The sequence below is a fragment of the Rattus rattus genome, chromosome 8 (genome assembly GCF_011064425.1).
Source record: "Rattus rattus isolate New Zealand chromosome 8, Rrattus_CSIRO_v1, whole genome shotgun sequence".
In the NCBI taxonomy this organism is placed as follows: domain Eukaryota; kingdom Metazoa; phylum Chordata; class Mammalia; order Rodentia; family Muridae; genus Rattus; species Rattus rattus.
Genome location: NC_046161.1, coordinates 90,885,856 through 90,908,495, shown reverse-complemented (window position 1 = coordinate 90,908,495; position 22,640 = coordinate 90,885,856). Strand labels below are relative to the sequence as shown.

The following is a 22,640-nucleotide window of genomic DNA, read 5'->3' as shown; positions in this document are numbered from 1 at the left end:
AAACATATTCTGTGTTCCCTTCAAGAAACTGAAGAACAGCCTCATTTACTAAATTTCAGTGCTGTGATCCCCTGCAGCATGGTGGTGGGCTTTAGTTTATAAATAATTAGTGTTGCCCACTCCCTTCACAGACTACACATATGCTCTAAGAAATCACTGAAGAAGAATCTCTGAAGTTTGGGTATTGGCTCTGTTTTAAAATGTCAGGCACCAAACATGTGCTGTCAAAAGTCATGTAGTTACTTTGGAATGGTAGGTAAAAGTAACAATGTCATGTTTGGGACTTGAATCTGAGGAATTTTAACTTTTTTGTCCAGAGTATGTCAGTGAGCTCCCCCACAAAAGTGAACTTTGGCTGCTGCTGTAAGAGCTTTGTGTTACAGGCCACAGTGTGGATTACAGGCAGGCAGATCAGAGAGAAATAGGAAACGCTCTCACTGACTGTTGGATGAGACAGACGGTGGAGTGCAAATAAGCACCATGGAGAGCTCCAGGGCAAGGCTGCTCCTGCCTCCGAGCATGGGAAGCAAATGAGGCCTTAGAATCGAGAGGCAGCCGGCCTGTGCAGGGATGTACCTCCCCGTGAATTGTGAAAGACCATACCCAAGATCCTGAAGTCACTGCACTGTTTCAGTCTTGACTAATTTATTGCATGGTGCAATGTAATATTAAATGAGAAATAGGCATTTGCTGTATTTTGGAGGATTTCCTTGGCTATCTTATCATTTGAGGCATGTGAATGTCAGCCAACCTAGAAAGTATCTCTGTCCCTGTGATACCCACAGCCCTTTTATTCCATTTCTGTGTTAGAGATAATCTTTGGACACCACATTATGCTGTTCTGCACCGTAGGTCTCTCTAACTTATTCGCTCTGTCTGGGACATCTCATGATGCCCACACCAAAGAGTAAATGTATCACTTTTTAAAATAGGACAAAGGAGCATTTGTGGGCAAATATGACCATATGGCTCTTTGTGACTTAAAAGGAAATACATCCTAGTGTTTGATTTTAGAAGTATGAATGTTACATTGCTCTTGTTGTTAACAGTGTGTACCATGGTCATGAAAATATATTACTAAGTTAGACACTCACCAAATAATTAACTATAAGGCGTTCCTTGTATCCCCTCTACTCTAACTTTGCAGTGGCTTTTCGGTTATGAAAAAGTTTTGTTGTATATGAATAGAAAGTGAGGGGATATTTTACCTGGATAAAAAGCAGGCAGTCTTTAGTTCATCCTTGTCATCTTTTATTGGGGAAAAACCGAGAACTGGATATATTAACTTTCTCACTGTGGTCTGCTGAATGTTCAGTTCAGTTCTACAGATTCCTACATATTAAAATACAAAGTTGGAGCAGGGAGGAGATATCCGCTACTAAGGTCAACTGAAGAGACTAATTTCTTCCTTTCAAAACTAGGGAAGACTTGTTTAGCATTTAGTTTTGTCTCGCAGTGGAACTAACTCTTGGGCAGAGCAATACTTATTTTTTATAAATCTTTAAGTGCCAGTGAGAGATATTAAAGTTTGGTGTCTTTTATGTTCTTAGAAGAATACAGCTCACACCTGGAGGGAAGCATGCGATTTGAAATCGAAGCAGAGTTTAGTAAAGTGAGACTCTCAGGATTGTTTCCAGTGTTCTTGAGTATGGGATTCCTGGTTTCTCTAGGGACAGACATAAGCACAGGAAGTGTCCAGAGCTTTAAAATGAATAGTAGAGAATATTTGACTGGTCTGAATAGAATTTATTTATTTGATATTTCAGAATATTGACATAGTGACAAAAGGAAGTTAGGTTTTGTTGTTGTTTTTCTCAGGTAGTTTTGGAGACACTGGAACCTGGATTCCCATTGTTTACTGTCTTGATGGGTCAGTGCGTTTCTGAAACCTCAGCCTGGGCGGGTCGTCACAGGCCACTGCAGTTAGTTTTTCCCAGCCTAACTAAGCTCACTTTCTTGTAGTGGTAGATATTTACTAATTAATACTTTTTGTGTGTTCCAAAATGAAAATGTTAACTGTGCTATATATATAAACAATGATATGTTTCAAAATGTGCATACTGGCTACTCATGTGACAGGCACTCTATAGAGTGATAAAGACTTTAAGGTTATGAAAGTGGAATCATGGGGTTGGGGATTTAGCTCAGTGGTGGAGCGCTTGCCTAGGAAGGGCAAGACCCTGGGTCCGGTCCCCAGCTCCGAAAAAAAAAAAAAGAAAAAAAAAAAAAAAAAAAAAGAAAGAAAGTGGAATCATAAGTGGCTTTTGTGTAGCCTCTTTAGTGTCTGAACTTTTGGTAAAAGTTCCAAACAAGACAAAGTATAACCATTATTTATAAAGGAGCTGCATTCTTGGAAAACTGATCATACATTAAGATAACACAAATGTATTTTAAGTTTACATGTAGGATGGAATGTGACCCTAAGGTCACATAATTAAGACTGTCTTGTTCTTGCTTTGTCTTGGTTCATGGATAGTGTGCAGTTGTGGGATGTGGTGGTGGGCCTGCCATCTTAGGGCATACATCTGTGGCACACACTGTTCTTAGTCCTTGTCCTCTAAGTGCCAGGAGTGTGATTTTCACAGACTTATAAAATACAGCCCAAGCAGGAGCCCTGTCTCTATTCTAGAACTACTGTTTAAATCTTGCCAGTCTTTTGTTTGTTTGTTTTACAGGAGTTGTTACTGCTTTTTGGTTTTGGTTTTGGTTTTGGTTTTGGCTTTGGCTTTGGTTTTGGTTTTGGTTTTGGTTTTGGTTTTGGTTTTTAAGCAATCCCAGTATGTATGTACCTCTGGTTGGCCTGGAGTTAGTTTACTGTGTAGTCCAGTGTGACCTTAAGATCACAGAATCTGCCTGTCGCTGCTTCCCAAGTCCTGGCATTAAAGATGTGCCACACACCCAGCTTCTGTTGGTTTTGTTTTGCTATCTCACTTGCTGCATTGCACTTGTGTTTTACTTGCCTGTGCTGAGACTGCATTGAAGGTGGGAGAGCCTGCTTTGTCTCACTGTCCGCAGTATCTAGCATACCTGGGAACTTAATGGGAGGAAGGAATTTTAACCTGCAGTAGGTTTAAACTCAAAATCTCTTCAGAGTTCAGATACCTGGTTTTTCATTTCTATTTTTGTATCTTTCTACAAACTTGACTTCCTCCGATGCCACATATATCGTAAACAATTCAAAGTTCCTATTGGGTTTTCTAATTATTTGTTATTAAAATTTGTTTAGCTGTCATTGGTTTAAACTTTCATTTCTTTTTTTTTTTCAATGTACACTAATGGTTTATTGGGTATTACTATGCCTCTCAGTGTCATTTCTTAATCTCATAAACAAAACTGGGGTGAATACAAGGGGCCATCTATATTGTTCATCTCCTCATTGTCACATTGCAAAAAATTCACCAGCAGCTCACTGCTCCTGAACCCCGTGGGAGAGAGAGCTCACCACCCGGACAGGTGGGCACTCCTGAGACTGCAGAGCGGGAGAGACCACCAACACTGCCCACCCCTGCCCACATCCCTGGCCCAAGAGGAAACTGCATACGGCCTCTGAGAAATGGTAGATAGGTGCACTGGAGCTGCAGACCCCCTGCGCCCAAGACACCTCCGGAACCTAAAGGGACTGGATTAACAGCTCTCTGCACCCAAATCCCGTGGGAGGGAGAGCCAAACCCTCAGACAGGCAGACAAGCCTGGGAAGCCAGAAGAGACTACACTCGGCCCACAGGCCCACATTTCTGACTCACAGGAACACACAGGAACTCTTCAGGCCCACAGGAACAGCTGAGGACCTGTACACAGGAAAAACCACACGCCCGAAAGCAGAACACTCTGTTCCCATAACTGGCTGAAAGAAAACAGGTCTACAACATTCCTGTCACACAGGCTTATAGGACAGTCTGGCCACTATCAGAAATAGCAGAACAAAGTAACACCAGAGATAATCTGATGGCAAGGGGCAAGCGCAGGAACCCAAGCAACAGACACCAAGACTACATGGCATCATCGGAACCCAATTCTCCCACCAAAGCAAACACTGAATATCCAAACACACCAGAAAAGCAAGATCTAGATTTAAAATCATATTTGATCATGATGCTGGAGGACTTCAAGAAAGACATGAAGAACTCCCTTAGAGAAACACAGGAAAACATAAATAAACAAGTAGAAGCCTATAAAGAGGAATCACAAAAATCCCTGAAAGAATTCCAGGAAAACACAATCAAACAATTGAAGGAATTAAAAATGGAAATAGAAGCAATCAAGAACGAACACAGGAAAACAACCCTGGATATAGAAAACCAAAGGAAGAGACAAGGAGCCGTAGATACAAGCATCACCAACAGAATACAAGAGATAGAACAGAGAATCTCAGGAGCAGCAGAAGATTCCATAGAAATCATCGACACAACTGTCAAAGATAATGTAAAACGGAAAAAGCTACTGGTTCAAAACATACAGGAACCTAGGAAGCATATTAAGGCCCTGGGTTAGGTCCCCAGCTCAAAAAAGAACCAAAAAAAAAAAAAAAAAAAATCCAGGAAATCCAGGACTCAATGAGAAGATCAAACCTAAGGATAATAGGTATACAAGAGAGTGAAGACTCCCAGCTCAAAGGACCAGTAAATATCTTCAACAAAATCATAGAAGAAAACTTCCCTAACCTAAAGAAAGAGATGCCCATAGGCATACAAGAAGCCTACAGAACTCCAAATAGATTGGACCAGAAAAGAAACTCCTCCCATCACATAATAGTCAAAACACCAAATGCACAAAATAAAGAAAGAATATTAAAAGCAGTAAGGGAAAAAGGTCAAGTAACATATAAAGGCAGACCTATCAGAATCACACCAGACTTCTTGCCAGAGACTATGAAAGCCAGAAAATCCTGGACAGATGTCATACAGACCCTAAGAGAACACAAATGCCAGCCCAGGTTACTGTATCCTGCAAAACTTTCAATTAACATAATAACAGGGACCGTGGACACTTCTGAGGCCTAGAGGGTGCTGTGTTCCGGTCTATCTACCATGGCCTTCTCGGTCTGTGAGTACTCAGGGTTCTAAGGTCGACCAGTTGTTCCTTTGAGGTCCGGTTCTCTTTCTTCATGGGGACCTTTTGGGGACACGTCACCGAACATGACTTCCAGACGTTCCCTGTGGCCTGTCATGTTTATCCCTGTGTCTTTTACAGTTTTCATCTTTGCTATCTGTCCTTATTGTACCTGGAGATATATGCTGACACGCTGTCCTTTTGACTCTTTTTGTCATTAAAGGACGTTGGAAGAGGCTTCCAAGGCTGTTTGCTTGTCCAGCCCTAGCTCTTTTCTTCTGCGCATGGGCCTCTTCGATGCTTGAAGCTTAGCGTCCCCCCCATGAGTACACGCTTCCTGCTTTCCCGTGCTTGCTTGCCTGTGCTCTGTGGGGCAGCTTATGACAACCGTCCCTCGTGTCAGGCGTTCCCGATTTTTTTCCCGGTGGTGGTTGTCGTTCATTACCGGTTGCAGTCGTTGGTGCTGAGTGCGACTGGAAGGGTTTTCCCGTTTGGTGCTAGTGCCCCCTGGTGTGCCCCTCTGCGACCGGCGGCTTTTTTTTTTTTTTTTTTTTTTGGGAGTTCTGAACCTCGGCTGCCTGGTGGTCAGTCCGGTTCTTTCCTGCTACGTGCCTCCCGAGTGCACCGCTTCTCCTTTCTCCCTCGAAGGGGATTTTTATTTTATTTTATTTTTCTTTTTTGGAAGGAGTTCCTGAACCTCCGCTGCCTGTTGAGTCCCGGTCTCTTCTGCCAGATGCCTCCCGAGTGCGCCGCTTCCTTATTCTCGACCCCAAAGGGGTTTTTTGTTTCAATTTTTTTCCTTTTCTTTTTTGGAAGGAGTTCCCGAACCTCCGCTGCCTGGTGAGTCCCGTTCTTCCTCGCTACGTGCCTCCCGAGTGCACCGCTTCCTTTTTTTTCTCGCCCTCGAAAGGGTTTTTGTTTTGTTTTGTGTGTGTGTGGGGGGGGCAGTCTTGGCTGGCGACTTCTTCCCGTGCTCTCTCGCTCTTCTCGCTCGTATTCCCGTCCAGTGCGTGTTAGAAAGCTCTCACGCCCGTTGTTCCCGATGCATGGCGTGTCTCGCTCCCGTTGGATCGATGTGGTGCTGCCGCGTTCTCTTCGGGCCGGGGCCTAAGCCGCGCCAGGCGAGGGACGGACATTCATGGCGAATGGTCATTCAGCGCGAATGGCGACCGCTCTTCTCGTTCTGCCAGCGGGCCCCTCGTCTCTCCTCCCCATTCCTTTGCAGGGTGGTGTGTGGAAGTCAGGGGTGCGGCTGTCCGGCACGAGCACTGACCCGCGCACACTTCTCGCTGTGGTTCGCGGCGTCCCTGTGGACGTGTCGGGGGCGCTTGCCCCCATGCCGTTCACTGCTTCGCGGCCCTCTTCCCCCGTGCCGGGGGAAGGTGGTAGACCCGCTGCGGTGCATACCCTTCCCGAATGGTGTGTGCACGCGCCCTGCTTTGTGTGAGCCTTGCGGTGCTCCTGGAGCGTTCCGGGCTTTGACCACCAAGGTGCCCGCTTCTGAGTTGGCGGTGGCGCTTCCCGCTCCCCGGCGTGCCTCCTGTGCTCCATGGTGCTTGTGCCTTTACGCTTTCCCTCGTCCTAGTTGCCGGCTTTCTGCACGGTGAAAGACCCAGTGACAGAAAAGGAGAAAGGGGGGCGAGGAGTAAGAGTGTGCGGTTAAAAGGCTCCTTCTGTGTAAACTTTCATTTCTTATGGGATTAGAATTTCATAGTGGGGAGCTAGAGGGATGGTTCAATGGTTAAAGAGCCCTGGCTGCTCTTCCAGAGATCCTGGGTTCAATTCCCAGCACCCACATGGTGGCTCACAGCTGTCTGTAACTCCAGGGAATCTGACACTGAAGCAGGCATACATTCAAGCACAACTCCAATGCACATAAAATAGAGGTAAATATTTAAGAATTGCACAGTAGACCTTTAAAAAACACTTTACAATCCCAAAGACCCATACGAATTAGATTAGAAGTTCAATAAGAAAATGTGTTGTAAGCTGTAACATACTAAATTATGTGTTTATTTTTTGCCAAGTGTGTAGGGTGCCCTGAGATTTAGCTGCCGTTACTCAAGACAGGTGACCTAGTTTGAAAGATTTAGTTTTAACCACGAGTGTGAGCAGCCCCAGAGCATTAGTAGACTTACCTAAGCAGTCCTTCTGTTTCTTTGCATAATACACAATGCAATTTTTTTGAAATTAGTAGGATACATTCATAGTTTATAAGGGATTTTTTTCACATTATCTCTTTTAATTTGTTAAACTCTGAGCTGTATAATCACTTTATAATAAAAGAAACAGCCACAAAATTTAATTGTGTATGTACTTACATAGTGATAAAACTAGGACTCAAATCTTTGTTCTTGGCGTTGGGGATTTAGCTCAGTGGTAGAGCACTTGCCTAGCAAGCGCAAGGCCCTGGGTTCGGTGCTCAGCTCCGGGAAAAAAAAAGAAAGGAAAAAAATCTTTGTTCTTTCTACTGCATGGCATAAAAAAAAGAATATTATATTAACAAAATAATTGTGACAAAAAACCAGAAGGAGTGAAAAGAAAAGAATAGGAGGTACATTGAACAGGTGGTTCTTAAATGATCAATAAACACATGAAAACAATGTTCATCATCAGAGAGATGCAAATCAGAGGACATTAAGACACTATTGTAAGCCAGTCAGAGTAGCTGCCATCAAAAATGTCACAAATATTGGTGAATGTGGGAGAAAGCAGAATGGCTGTCACCAGGAAAATACAGATACTTATGAGTGTGGGAACAGGAGCCCTGTACACTATGAATTAATCCAACTACTGTGAAAATGAGTTATGGAGAGTCCTCAACTAAAATAGAACTACCATATGATTCACCTATACTACTTTTGAGCCAAGGAGTCAAAGTTGGCTTCCCAGCATTCCCATGTTGTGTCACTTCACTGTTTACAGCTGCCAAAGTACAGTCTATAGACATTGACAGCATGCATGGGTAAAGACAGTGTAGAATATAAGGTAAGGGAAGTCAGACTCACAAAGAAAGGAAAGAAGGAAGGAAGGAAGAAAGGAAAAGGAAAGAAGGAAGAAAAGAAAGAGAGAGAAAGAGGGAGGGAGGGAGAGAAAGAAAGGGTGCAAAAGTAGAAGGGAACCATTACAAGCAGAAGGGCAGTAGGTATAAGAGAAGACAGTAGAGATGGTGGCTAGATCCAGGTGTGTGCCACATTGACACGCTGGGGCACAGTCATACCTCACTAAAGAGTAAAGAAGCTAAAAGTAAACACAGGGCAAAGAGGTGACAAAATAGAACAACACTATTGATAGCTTACTAACTTTTCATTCTCTAGGAAACTATTAGTTTATTTAGCTCTAAACTCAAGTTTGATACTTCTATATTTCTAAGTTGCCTCAATTCATGGCAAGTCTGTGCTTTAGCAACTGTCATTCCAGACCTTTCCTGAAGAATTTTAGCAATTGATTTTTTTTTTTTTTCCTTTTTCTTTTTTTCGGAGCTGGGGACCGAACCCAGGGCCTTGAGCTTGCTAGGCAAGCGCTCTACCACTGAGCTAAATCCCCAACCCCAGCAATTGATTTTTAAGAGCAAATGGCTTAAATTCATCCTGCTTATGGGTTATTTAAGAGGTGCAGCTAGAGCTTGTTCTGGTTTGCCAACAAGCAGCAGCAGCAGCAGCAACAACAACAACAACAACAACACAGGTTCTGAGTAACCTCTGACCAGTTTTCTGGGATGCCTAGGAAATATTTTCCTCTCTTTTTTGTTGCTTCTAAAGAAATGTAAAACTTAGGTGATTGTGCAGCCTTTGTTGTCTTCAGTACTCTTGGGTTTTGTGTGTTCTTTGCTCATTATTAGTAATTCATTTTTTAACCTAAAGTCATTCTGATTTAAATGATACATTCATTGGCCCAATGTCTACCTTTGTATGTGTGTATTAAAAATGTGCCAAGAAAGCTGGAGAGATTACTCAGTGATTAAGACTGTTCTTCCAGAGGTCCTGGGTTCATTTTCAGCAACCACATGGTGGCTCACAACCATCTGTAATGGGATCTGATGCCCTCTTCTGGTGTGTCTGAAGACAGCTAAAGTGTACTCACATATATAAGATAAATAATAAATCTTTTAAAATATTTATTAAAATTTTGCCATAGTTAGCTGCTTAAAAACAATGTTGGGGGGCTGGAGAGATGGCTCAGTGGTTAAAAGTGCTGACTGCTCTTCCAGAGGTTCTGAATTCCCAGCCACTACATGGTGGCCCACAATCATCTGTGCCCTCTTCTGGTGTGTCTGAAGACAGCTACAGTGTACTCACATAAATAAAATAAATAATTCTTAAAAACATCAGCAGCGGGGTTGGGGATTTAGCTCAGTGGTAGAGCACTTGCCTAGCAAGCCCAAGGCCCTGGGTTCGGTCCCCAGATCCGAAAAAAAGAAAAAAAAAAAAAAAAAACATCAGCAGCAAGAACAATAAAAACAATGTTGGTTATCTCACTGCTTCTGAAAGTCAGGTAACAGGCAAACCAGAACAGGCTCTAACTGCACCTCTTAAGTCACCCATGAGCAGCTGAAGTTAGCTGGTACTTGTACTTCTGGCACAGTCTCTTATGAAGTTGCAGTCAGTGTCAGTAGGTGCCTTAGTCTCATCTGAAGGCTGATTTTAGGAAGAACCTGGTTCTCAACTCATTCCTGAGGTTGTTGGCAGGACTTAGTTGTGGGCCATGTGGGCCTTTCCATAGGGTAGCTCATAATCACAGTTAGCGTCAGACAGAAAGAAAGGAGACTTTGACAAGAGAACCTTCTCGAATAGCATCCCATCTTGCCTGCTACATTTTATTTATCAGACTGAGGTTTCTAGTCCAGTGCTCCCTTGAGAGAAGAGACTGCACCAGGGCCTGGATATCAGCAGGTGAAAATCACTGGAAGCCATTCAGGAAACATGCTGCAGACAGTAACCCCAATGAAAGAAAATTGCACCACATAATACTCTCTACAACAAAGCACAACTTGTGACTTGTTTTTTTGTTTTCCTAAAATACAAAACTTGTTTTTAGCTTTTCTCTGACCCGTTTGATACATAGGATTTATTTAATAATAAATTTCTTAACATTATTCTAATTTACAAATTTGATATCTGCAATTTTTCTGCTGAAAGAATTCATTTTTACATAATTTTAGAGAAGTACTATTTAACAAAAATATACTATACTTTAATAAATAAATTTGTGATAGCTTTATTGAAGCTTTGAATATGTAGTATGAATTCGCAGCTAGGTTTTGAGGTCATGTATGTTTGTCAAAAAGCATGGATTTTGTAGCTCTGACCCTAACTCTCTTTGCTGTCTTTCATGATCACAGACTGTACCCTGAGTTTAACTGGCTATTTTGTATTCCTGCTTTGGTTGGGAAAATGGAAGAATCATGGTATCTTTTTAAGTTACTGAAAGCTACAAAAAATAACTCAGAGGTCATGATGGTATTTTGAATAAGAAAGAAGTCTCGGGGTTGGGGATTTAGCTCAGTGGTAGAGCGCTTGTTTGGGCAAGTGCAAGGCCCTGGGTTGGGTCCCCAGCTCCTAAAAAAAAAAAAAAAAAAAAAAAAAAAAAAAAAGAACGAAGTCTCATCCTGAAAGGCTAGGACATCACCAACCCTCCTAACCTGCTTGTGTTCATTGGAGGAGTAAAGAGGTTCCAAGATCATGCTGTCACCCTGGTCCAGACTGTTACAAACACAAGAGCTCTGTGGCCTCCATGTTTGTCCTCCTTACCCAGCACATAATCACTGTTTCTCTGCAATAGCTTTTGTATTTCTTCACATGAACTGCAGGTAGCCAGGAACTCCAGGGTCCTTTCTCATACCATTTTGCTGTCTGACTTTCTCTACCCCGCATTTCCTGCCTTCTGTTTCTTTCAATACACGTTCTTTATGCTTAAATTCTGTGATCTCTTTGTCTTTGTTTAGAACATAACAAAATTCTTCACTTGATGATGTTTCTTGAGCTTTTTCTTGAGGTCTTCTCAGATAATGTTTTTTCCTTCTATTTCCCTGGTAGCACTCAAGAAGTGGCAGTGGTCTTTCTTACTCCTGGTGTTTTTAGACTCTTTGAATTGCATCAGATTTCTTACCTCTGATCATTCCTTTGCTTAAGATCTCAGCTTTTAGCTCATGTTAACTCTATCACTTCTTCGATGATTGATGAGAAATTAGTCTCCTCTTTCTCCCTCCCCCTCCTCTCTCTCTCTTTATCTCTTACACAGGGTCTCTTTATGTAGCCCTGGCTGTCCTCTACGTAGACCAGACTGGCCTTGGACTCACAGAAATCCTCTTGCCGCTGCCTTCTGAGTGCTGGGTGTGCCACTACACCTGGTGGAATTTTAGTTTTCTATCTAAAGGCTGTTTAAAATTGTAGCCATGTCTGATAATCATGTTGTCCTGTCTTTAGTTCCAGTGTCCATGATTGTTTCCTAGACCTTAATTTATCTATCACTAAAATCCTTTCAGCATCTCAATTTCATGATGCTGTCTTCTTCCAACTCATTCCCACTAATCCATCATTATCATAATCACACCCTCAATTCAACTGAACCCCTCTTGGAGCTTTTTACTATGCTTTCCTGGTAAAATTCTCACTGATGCATGTTCCTGAATCCAGCAGTCAAAGTGTCAGTTATTATCTTATGAAACACATCACTAGGATTTGACATGGTTGACTGCTCCCTCCTTGAAACATTTTGTGAGTAAACATCAAGCATTTCTGCCCATAACACTGACCGTGGAGCACAGATTTCTGGCCTTGATCTATCCACGATCACTGCCTTAGTGAATAATATGATAGCTTTTCTGGTTTGTGTTTACAGTTCACAACTTTCTTCTAAATCCTAAACTCAACATATACACCCTCACTTGGGCTGTTCAGTAGGGATCTCAGTCCTAGCATAATCGGAAGACAAAATTTTTTTGTTATTCTTATCTAAATCTGTACTTCTTAAATCTTGTTTACCTCATAAACTGGCACGTCGGTCTTCTAGGTGGTTAGGAAAAACTTCAGTGTTACCCTTGGCTTTTTTTTCTCCCACATCCTACATCCAGTCTGATAGCATGTGGAATCTGACAGTCAGTTCAGAATTCTCCTTTTATCAGGAGTCTAAGTGAATACTACCTCCACAGTGTTCACTCTGGTCCTAGCTACTGTCATGAAGTAACTGAATTCCTGGTGGTTGAGGTAGCCTCCTATTTGACCTCCCTGTCAACTGTCTGGTAACCCTTCCTTATTCTCTATTCAGTTGTAAAATTTGCAGCCAGAACAACACCTTAAAACATGTCAATCATGTATGTATCTGTTTTATAATTTCCCAACTCATGCCATAAACATTAAAAACCTAACAGTAACTAAGAAGACTCCACTAGCGCTGTGTATAGAAAAATAAAGAGTGCTGTGTAACGAAACATTTCCTAGCAGCTATGCTATTACATGTAAAAAGTAAACACAATTTAATGTTATTAGAACCCAAACATCAGAGTGAAAGACCCCCGGAGCAGGGAGACCCTCACTCAAGTCTCGGGATGACACGACCCCCACCCCAATAACTCACGTAAGATCATCCTTGCTGTAAAAACATGAGGTTTATTGATAGGAACCAGTTCACTGGGGTCAAGACTAGTATCCCACACAGGGGCAGAGGAGTTCGACCCCAGTGGCTGGGAGAAGAGGTATTTAAAGGAAGAAACCACAACCCAAGGGGGTAGGGAGGGCGTCATTGGAAAATGTCGAAAATACCAGTGAAAAATCACAAGGAGAAGCTTCCTGTTTCTCAAGATTGTTCTTTAAGATTTTAATCTAACTTTATGGTCAGTTAGTTCCTGGGAGAGAGTTGCCCAACTGGCTGTTGTAATTGCAGTTCCAGGGTCTGACCAGTTTCTTTCTTCTGCTCTAAACTTTTGTGTAGGGGGGCAGCCTTAAAACTTCTACCTTTCAAGAGTATGATTTCAACTCTCCTGTGTAAGTAGTTAATGAGATTATTTACTTTTATGATATTAAGTCGGTAGTAGTGTGCACTTTATATAATTCAGAAAAAAAGATTAGAAATACTTGGTTATCTCAGTTTCATGACATTTACAACTGAAAAGTAGATTCATAACCATAAGGAACTCCAAATATCTTTGAAAGTTTACTAATAATTGGATGCACTGTTGACTTTTAAACTTTTAATTAGTTTTAAAAGTGGACAAAATTCAGTTTTTATCCTTATTTCAATTAGTAAAATAAAGACTAGCCTGTAAAATGAGGCTAGTGACCGCTGTGCTAACAGAGCAACTCTTCCCCAACATCCGTGTTGTGAGTCTCATCTCCCATTCCCTTCTCCTTTGCTCATTGTGCTCCAACAGCGATCTTGCATTGTGACAGAAACATTGTATTTCAGAGCCTTCTGTTTGTTGCTCTTTCAATGAAGACCTGCCCTTCTTTAGACCTTTGCTCAAGTATCACCTTCTTATGAGTACTTAGTGCCTGGACTAGTTGCCTTCCATCTTAGCTTTTCATTACCACACTGCTCTAAAGGAGCAAGAACTGTGGGGAGAGAAGATCTATTCTGTTTACAGAGGAAAGCAGTGCAGTACAAGAATTGTTCCATGCAGACACAAACATGGTGATGTTAGGAAAAGGCTCCTCCTCTCCTCTCGGCATGATTTCTGTTGCAGTGGCTTTCAGGAGACATGGCTGACTTATTACAGATTAGAAGACTATTGCTGATTGGGGAAAATTTGAGTAGCCAAGTTGGTTGTTGGTGGTGGGGGAGCACACATATAACTTTATCATTTAAAAAATGTGCTAATGGAAGAAAGCTGTGGTAATCAACATTGGTACTGGGATTAAGACTATGTATGTGGGGTTGGGGATTTAGCTCAGTGGTAGAGCGCTTGCCTAGGGAAGCGCAAGGCCCTGGGTTCGGGTCCCCAGCTCCGAAAAAAAGAACAAAAAAAAAAAAAAAAAAAAAAAAAACAAAAAGACTATGTATGTTAGTGATAACAAAGAATAGATAGAAATCAACTGTGGGCTTCCCTCAGCCTCTGTAAATAGGATTTTTTTTTTTTTTTTCCGGGGCTGGGGACCGAACCCAGGACCTTGCGCTTCCTAGGCAAGCGCTCTACCACTGAGCCAAATCCCCAACCCCTATAAATAGGATTTTTTGATAAGGACACCAAGACCTCAATAGATTAAGAATAGTCCCTTTCCACAAGTGGTACTAAGTTTCTTTCTCCCAGTAAATCTTGCTGCTAATGGATGGCAGTACATAAGCATTCCAGCAGACAAGAGGAAAACAGCAAAAGGACTTTTTCCTAACTTTTTAGTTTGTTGATTCAAATAAAATTATATGTAAAATTAAATATAAAAACACCCAACAAAATAAATATTATAAGAAATTTCATAATAAAAGCATATCCCACAGTACAAATAAGAGGTAAGTGTCTCCCTAACTACACTTTTTGGATAGAGGTGCTTACTGTGTAGCCCAGGTTGGCCTCCTCCTGCCTTGACATCTTTGCAGCTAGCTGGGTTTACAGGTGTTTACAGGTGCATGCTACCTGGTTCCCTTATTCTGTGTATTCCAACTTCCCATCTCTACCAAGAGCCATCCAGTTCAGACTACGTAGCTCTATTGGTTATGATTTACCACGAACCTTTCTTTTGGGGGGGGGTCTGAGGAATGCTATTACCCCACCTTTACACTTTTATCTTTGGCAGCTTGTTAACTGTGGCACTCCCTGCATCCGAGGGACTTGTACTGCCCTCTCTCTGGCCAGGAGCTGTTCTATCCTATAGTGCGTACCCTTGGTGTCATGCACACACACATGGAGCATCTGGCTGCCAGTGGAGAGAGAGCACATGCTTGCCTCTCCTGCTGACAGAGCTTGTGGGGCTCAGCACAAAGGGCTCTGTGCCTTATTATGTTTCTAATGAGAGCTGGGGGTCCTCTTTCTCCCCTAACCTATAGTTTATCATGGGGTTTTCTCAGAGTTATTTAAAAGACTAGCAAAAACACCATCCCCCTTTAGTTCTAACTTTTAAAATGAACCAAGTTATGTGCCTTGTTGATTTCCCAAATTGACCTTTTTTTACCCCCCCCCAAAAAAAAAAAAGGTGCTCTTTTTTTTAAAGAAAGTTGATCAGAGAAGAAGCCCCCTACTTACATTAGCATGTCAGTAAGGAAGCAACTAAGACAAGTCCTGGAGGGAGGCCATCTCTTCCTTAAGATAGACTGTTCAGCGGTTTGGTATTGTGGGTGATGCTATTTGTGATGTGCATGGCTTCAGATGTCACTTTTCCCCTGCTTTCTAGGAGGTAACAGCTAGCAGTCGCCACTATGTTGACAGGCTATTTGACCCTGATCCCCAGAAAGTTCTCCAAGGTGTCATGTAAGTAGTATGCATTTAAGACTCTATCAAAACGTCTTGTTTGTCTTCATGTTTTAATCTGCCAAATAGTACAGCTATGGAAATGTAGCTTCTTTCCTTACGTTTGGCTTCATTTATGAGATGATTGCTTGACATTCATGATTTAATATTTTATTATAAAGTTCATTCATAGTTTTTAACTAATGATTGGCTTCATGTTTTGTAGAACACTTGTTCTCTATTTTAAAAGGTTTCCTTTAGAGAATGCTTTTGCTTTTAATATCTATAAAAATAAAATTAAAAACTGATAGGGTTTTGTTGTTGTTTTGCTTGTTTTGTTTTTGACTAACTCATTAACTGCCATCAAAATTTCCAAGTGCTGAAAACTGAAATATCAATATTTAGAAAGCAGTCACTAGAAAATTTAAGTTATTGATAACAGAAGGCATGTATGTCTTTTCCCAAAGTTCTTTAATCTTTAATGGGGAAAACATTTTTTTAAAGATTTATTTATTTTTATTATATATATATGAGTACACTGTCATTGTCTTCAGACACCAGAAGAGGGCGTCGGATCCCATTACAGATGGTTGTGAGCCACCATGTGGTTGCTGGGATTGAACTCAGGACCTCTGGAAGAGCGGTCAGTGCTCTTAACCGCTGAGCCATCTCTCCGGCCCTGAGGGAAAACATTTTTAATCAACACATTGTAGGTGATTTTGAAATTAAAGCTGGACAAGTAAAATAAGATTTCAAGGGACAAGAAGGCAATTTTTTCCCTTTGTGTTCAGTAGCTTTTCCTTTTAACATGTTAGTTCTGAGGAAGAAGACTCATAAGGCTGCTTGTGGAACTGGGAAGCACAGAACCTAGAGGCCTCAGTTTTGGGCAAGAAACAAGGTTGAAAGGAGGGTGTGTTTGGGATAGCCATCAGGCCACAAGGACGAGTCTCTTCCTCTTCATCTTCCCTAATTAATATTTTTAGTCAAATAGTACTTTAAACTTCATTCTTGTTCAGCTACAGTAAACTTTGTTTATGTACCTTTCTTTTGACTACAATTCTTACATGTGTCTGGGCATGTCAGCACACACCTTTAATTCCAATACTCAGGAGGCAGAGGCAGGTGGATTTCCATAAGATTGAGGCCAGCCTTCTCTATAAAGTGAGTTCCAGAGCAGCCAGGGCTACACAGAGAAATTCTGTCTTGGGGGTTGTGGGAGGAAAAAACCAAAACCAAATAAAAATTACATGTATGTGTGTGTGCCTAAGTATATATGTGTGTGCACTATATGTATGCAAATGTCTGCAGAAGCCAGAAGGGACTGTTGGATTTTCCATTACAGGAGGTCGTGAACCATCCAGTGTGGGCACTGGGAACAGAACCCCAGGCCTCTGCAAGAGCAACAAGTGCTTTTAACTGCTAGGCCACCGCTCCAGCCCCTTGACTGTAATTCTTCGTTTTTTTTTTTTTTGTTTGTTTGTTTGTTTTTTTTTGATTCTTTTTTCCGGAGCTGGGGACTGAACCCAGGGCCTTGCGCTTCCTAGGCAAGCGCTCTACCACTGAGCTAAATCTCCAACCCCTTGACTGTAATTCTTACTCAGAGTCAGGAAAGCTGACTGGGGCTCACTTAAAATATTTGACACTATTTTCTCCCCTTTGGTTTAGAGGAACAAAAAGAAGTGATTCCTTCTCCCCATGATAACTTTGCCTTTGCTCCTTAACTGAGAGAATCTGTGATGATTTAATCAGCTCTTTTAAAGACGAGTTTGAGTGTTATCAGAAGAAGTGGTCTGAAAGCCTCCACTGAGTAAATTAGTTCTGGTTGTGACTAGAGAGGGTGGGTTTACGTGACATTGCTCTGTGGGCGACAGGCATTCCCTCCATGGACCAGGCGGTTCTCTAGGTGGACAGTACTGGATATTACTTAGATTCTTCAGCTTAGAAGAAATGCTCATCAAGTGTTCAGTGTATATTAGAAGATAATACTTCCATAATCATTACTATTTGGTAGGATTTACTAGTCAGACGTCTTACCTGGTTATTTGGGTATGCTGGTGCTACTTGTCACTTATTTTCCAGAGACCATTATAGGTTTCTAAAAGCTGTTAAGTAGGGGAGTTCAAGAGCAGGAGATGGAAGAACCGGAGGGACACCGAAGTGTAGCACAGCAGCTTAGGTGTAATGCGTTAGGTAGCCTTAGTGCCTTCTGAGACAGCGTCAGGTCTCAGACGTGGTTAGCTGTCAGGATGGGCAGACAAAGGAAAGCTCTGGATCGAGCATGGGTGTTGGAGTTGGACAACAGTATGTTAAATCCCTGGTTGTAACATTTCCTGGTGGGGTCCTTCCTAGCTGTGTCTTTGGGCCAATTACTCAATTTCCTTGAACCTTTATGTCATCATCCTAAAGAGAAAATAACCACCTATCCTGCCGGGTCGTTGTAAGAATCATAACATTCAGTGCCTGGTATGGGTGCCACCACTTAAGTAGCACCCATTGTTACTTGTTATTGGCCCAGTTTTAAATAACTTGAAAAAGATAAGGAAAGGCATTGTCTCCCTCTGCTTTGTGGAGGTTCTTTAGTACAACCTTGATAGAGGAAAAAGGGAACCACAGTGATATTTATATTTAGGAAAAGGTGCACCTAGTTTTTTTTTTTTTTTAAAGATGTATTTATTTATTTTATGTACATGAGCACACTGTAGCTGTCTTCAGACACACCAGAATAGGGCATCAGATCCCATTACAGATGGTTGTGAGCCACCATGTGGTTCCTGGGAATTGATCTCAGGACTCTGGAAGAGCAGTCAGTGCTCTTAACCACTGAACCATCTCTCCGACCCTAACTTTCTTTTTTATAAACATTTTCATAAAATTGCATAGAAGCTATATTTGATGCAGTAGCTATCTATAGGAAAGTATTTAGACTAGAGCCAGCCAAAGATAGACTGCTGTTTTTAGAGGAGGAATAGACAATCTGAAGTAAACAATTTCAAATCTAAAATGTGCAAATGGAGGAACATAAAAGAATTGATAAAAACTATAGCTTAGTCTACAAGCCAACCACAGTTTTATGTTTTTACATTAAAATCTATTTTTTTCCTCATAAAAGATTATAAACTAAGTAAAATATTATCAGGAAGAACAAAATTGAAGAACTCTCATTGTAGTCTCTAACTAGTGACATAACTGTAAATACAGAAGAGTGCTTTGTGGGTAATGAAGCATGAGCAGTCACCTAGTCGGTGAGTGGAGCTCTGTTGGCAAAACTATATTAGCAACCAGCACTACTTAACAGTTGCTGAAGAATGAGCAGTTATTTAATGTGACTTTTTGTTGGTAGTATAACATGAAGCATGAACTCGGATGGTCCTACTATATTGAAAGCTTGAATACAAAATCTTTTTTTATTTATGTCTAATATCTGGCTCTGGAATTTTCATTTAATAACTTATGACTTCTGTCAGAAACATTATCCTCCTACACATGGTGCCTCTATTCAAACATCTTCATTACATATTCTAATTTATAGAATAAATTTCTATATGGTGTTTTCATATACCTTAGCTTTAGTTAAACTTCTACTCCTCTTTCCACTTTCCATGACTATGTCTTATTTTTATATCCAGTAACCCCTCCTATATGTTCCGTATTTCGGAGTATTCTACAATATAGCTCCCTACATACATCCTTAATGGCCTCTTTTGGTTTACCTGTTTATTGCTATTTTCTAACATTCCGACCTTTCCAAGTTACTCACACGAAGTCTAAAAATTGTAAGACACACTCCACGGACTGAGAAAATGTGTGCATTTGTTATTCCGCCAGAGCTACCCCTACCAATTCAATATTTTCCAGTTTTATCCATTTTTCTTTTTATTTCACTTGTCTTTACAGCTGAAGAAAATTCTATTGTTAACATGTATCACATTGGGGGTTTTTTGTTTTTTGTTTTTTTTGCTTTTGATAAGGTAAGTTGAAATAACAAATTTATTATAGTAAGAAAAATCATGCAACTCACAGTAATATTTAAAATACTTGTATTTTTACCATAATCAAAGAATAAAGTGATGTTTATAATAAAAAATGTTGAGCAAGATGTCTAAAATTCTATCATTTTATATACTTTGATTTTTTTTTATTGGATATTTTATTTATTTACATTTCAAATGTTATCCCCTTTCCCAGTTTCCCCTCCAGAAACTCCCTATTCCTTCCTCCTTCCCCCTGATTCTATGAGGGTGTTCCACCCATCCCCAACTCCCTGCCCTGGCATCCCCTACACTGGGGCATGGAGCCTTGGCAAGACAAAGGCCTTCTCCTCCCATTGATGTCCTACAAGGCCATCCTCTGCTACATATGTGCCTGGAGCCTTGGGTCGCTCTATGTGTACTCTTTGGTAATTTAGTCCCTGGAAGCTCTGGGGGTTCTGGCTGGTTGATATTGTTGTTCTTCTTACGGGGTGGCAAACCCTTTCAGCTCCTTCAGTCCTTTCTCTAACTCCTCCATTGGGAACCACATTCTCAGTTTAATGATTGGCTGCAAGCATCCACCTCTGTTATTTTTCAGGCTCTGGCAGAGTCTCTTAGGAGACAGCTATACCAGGCTCCTGTCAGCATGCACTTCTTGACATCAGCAATATTGTCTGGGTTTGGTGGCTGTATATGGGATGGATCCCCAGGTGGGGCAGGCTCTGGATGGCCTTTCCTCAATCTCTGCTCCACACTTTGTCTCCATATTTCCTCCCTTGAGTATTTTGTTCCCCCTTCTAAGAAGGACTGAAGCATCCACACTTTGATCTTTCTTCTTCTTGAGTTTCATGTGGTCTGTGGATTGTATCTTGGGTATTCTGAGCTTTTGGGCTAATATCCACTTATCAGTGAGTGCATAGCATGTTGAATACGAAATCTGATCCTGTTCTTTTCCTAAAAGTGCGAAGTTTCATATACATAACTGAGTAGAAGATAGGTGTGGCCTGAGATGTGTGCAGGTAGGAGTGGGACTCCTGTAGGTTATGAACTGTAGTAGAATTTGCAGTTACAAAAGGGAGTAGACATAGGAGACAGATTAGATAGACTACAGTGCGAATTCTCAGCTTTCTCTATTATGGAAATCTGATCATGACTTTAAATAACAATTGTAGAAATGGAACCTGATAGTAGCCATAATTCTAGCACACAGGAGGAAGAGGTAGGAGGAATTTAATTTGGAGGCCAGCTTTGGCTATATAGCAAGTTCAAGGCCAGACTGGGCTGTATGATAGATACCCTGCCTCAAAACAACAGTAGCAAATAACAAAGGACAATTACAGTACAGCTTTTTGGCAAGGTTAGTGTGGTATTGGTTCAACTGTCTTAAATATCATAGTTGAAGTGTTCAAAGATTTTGCAGATCATGAATCAAAAATCTACTTAACCCCTCACCCCCTACCCCTCATATGTATCATATGTTGGAAAATATTTAAACAAGGCTTCTGGTCTGGTTTCTATTTTGGCAATCCTTCAAAAGAAGATCAGTTGATAATCCCATGTAACCGTGCATTTATATCCCTGTGTTGAAAGGGAAAGGTGACCTGAACAGACTGGCTCTATGTTTCAAAGTTACGTATAATCAGAGCTAGCCTAGACTCCTCCTGTAATTCACAGGCAGTTGTCAGTCCCACAGTCGTGTAAACTGGGAGATTCTCACCAAGAGTTAGTTTCTAAAGTGCTTTCTAAAGGATTTTATTGTACTAATGTGATGAGATTGTTTTGGTAATGATTATTGCTTTCTGGTTCCAGAAAAAAATATGCCTCTGCTTTTATTTATATAGACAGGTTTTTTCTTCTTTTTAAATGAACCAGAACTAGTAGTACTTCATATAAAAATGAAGTATTTATTTCTTGAAAATTTTTGTTATAAGGTTAACTTTTGGAAAATTTTGAATCTATCTAAAGTGATTTGAATCTATTTTAATATATTTGATCAATAAATTTGCTTGAAACAACAGTATTTTAGAGTAGTGTGGTAATCCTGAGTTTTAAAAGTAGTGCTCTAAAATGGAACGTAGCCTGGCAGTTACACTTGGCATAGTCTTTGCTGCTATAGAAACACCTCTTTCTATGTGTATATGTGTGGTGCTGACTGTGAAGGTCAGCAACTCATTTGCTTATGTATAAAACACATCTTTTCATATGTACCTATTTGCTGCCACATTATTCTGTAATGTTCTAACACACTCTTTGATGTTTCTTGGAATGATTAGGTTTAAAATATTAACATGCTTTAAAATGTTGTAAATTTGTTACATGATTATTAAATTTTTTGGAAAAAGTAAGGTGACTTGCAGACATGTTGGTAGAACAGAGTTAAATCCAGTAATTTCTGAGGCAGTATTTAGTTTGCAAAATTGTTCATTCATTAGGGGTAGATATAATCAAGATATATCGTATACGTTTATGAAATTATCAATAAATAAAAGGTATTCTAGAAAAATACTCCTTTGTTATTTTTTTTCTTTTTTCTTTTTTTTTTTTTTTTTTTTCCGGAGCTGGGGACTGAACCCAGGGCCTTTCGCTTGCTAGGCAAGTGTTCTACCACTGAGCTAAATCCCCAACCCCACTCCTTTGTTATTATAGAACCATAAGATGCTATAGAGAAATGAATATTTACTGTAAAATCTAATTTTATGTAAGTATCTGGAATTACATTTTAAGTATCTATATCATAGAGTGATAAGAGTGAGTTAATTTACCACCATTTCTCAGACTTGTTCTGTTGGCAGATATGGTAGGAATACAGTAAGCGTTTTAAGTTGACTTGAGCCAAGTTTGTTTCCTTGGTCCAAGGAAGCAGCTGGTATTAGAGGGGACTTGTTTAGTATACACAGGCCTGGGTTTGATCTAGAACTGGAGTGGGGGGGATGGAGGGAGGGAATGATGGAGGGAGGGAATGGTTCCTAATTCAAGATTATGAGTAATACATCATCATTGAATCTCATTTTTAAATTTCTTTTATGGTGGGGGGGGCTGGAAAGATTGCTCAGTGGTTAAGAGCACTGACTGCTCTTCCAGAGGTCCTGAGTTCAATTCCCAGCAACTACATGGTGGCTCACAACCATCTGTAATGGGAGCTGATGTCCTCTTCTGGCATGCAGGCGCACATGCAAATAGAGCATGTACATAAAAAAAATAAATCTTTAGAAAATATTCATTTATGTTGCTGAAGACTTATTCTAGTT

The 22,640-nt window shown here is 40.8% G+C and overlaps 1 protein-coding gene across 3 annotated transcripts in view; it reads left to right on the top strand.

The window, feature by feature from the left end:
• Armc8 (armadillo repeat containing 8) overlaps window positions 1–22,640 on the top strand; it is a 93,695-nt gene that overhangs the window by 5,487 nt on the left and 65,568 nt on the right. For 2 of the 3 annotated variants that reach the window (XM_032910143.1, XM_032910142.1), the window contains exon 2: window positions 15,369–15,445. The exons of the other annotated variant lie outside the window; for it this stretch is intronic. In XM_032910143.1, coding sequence (XP_032766034.1) covers window positions 15,369–15,445 — 77 coding nt within the window. The remainder of the gene's footprint in view (window positions 1–15,368; window positions 15,446–22,640) is intronic. 3 annotated transcript variants of the gene reach the window in all.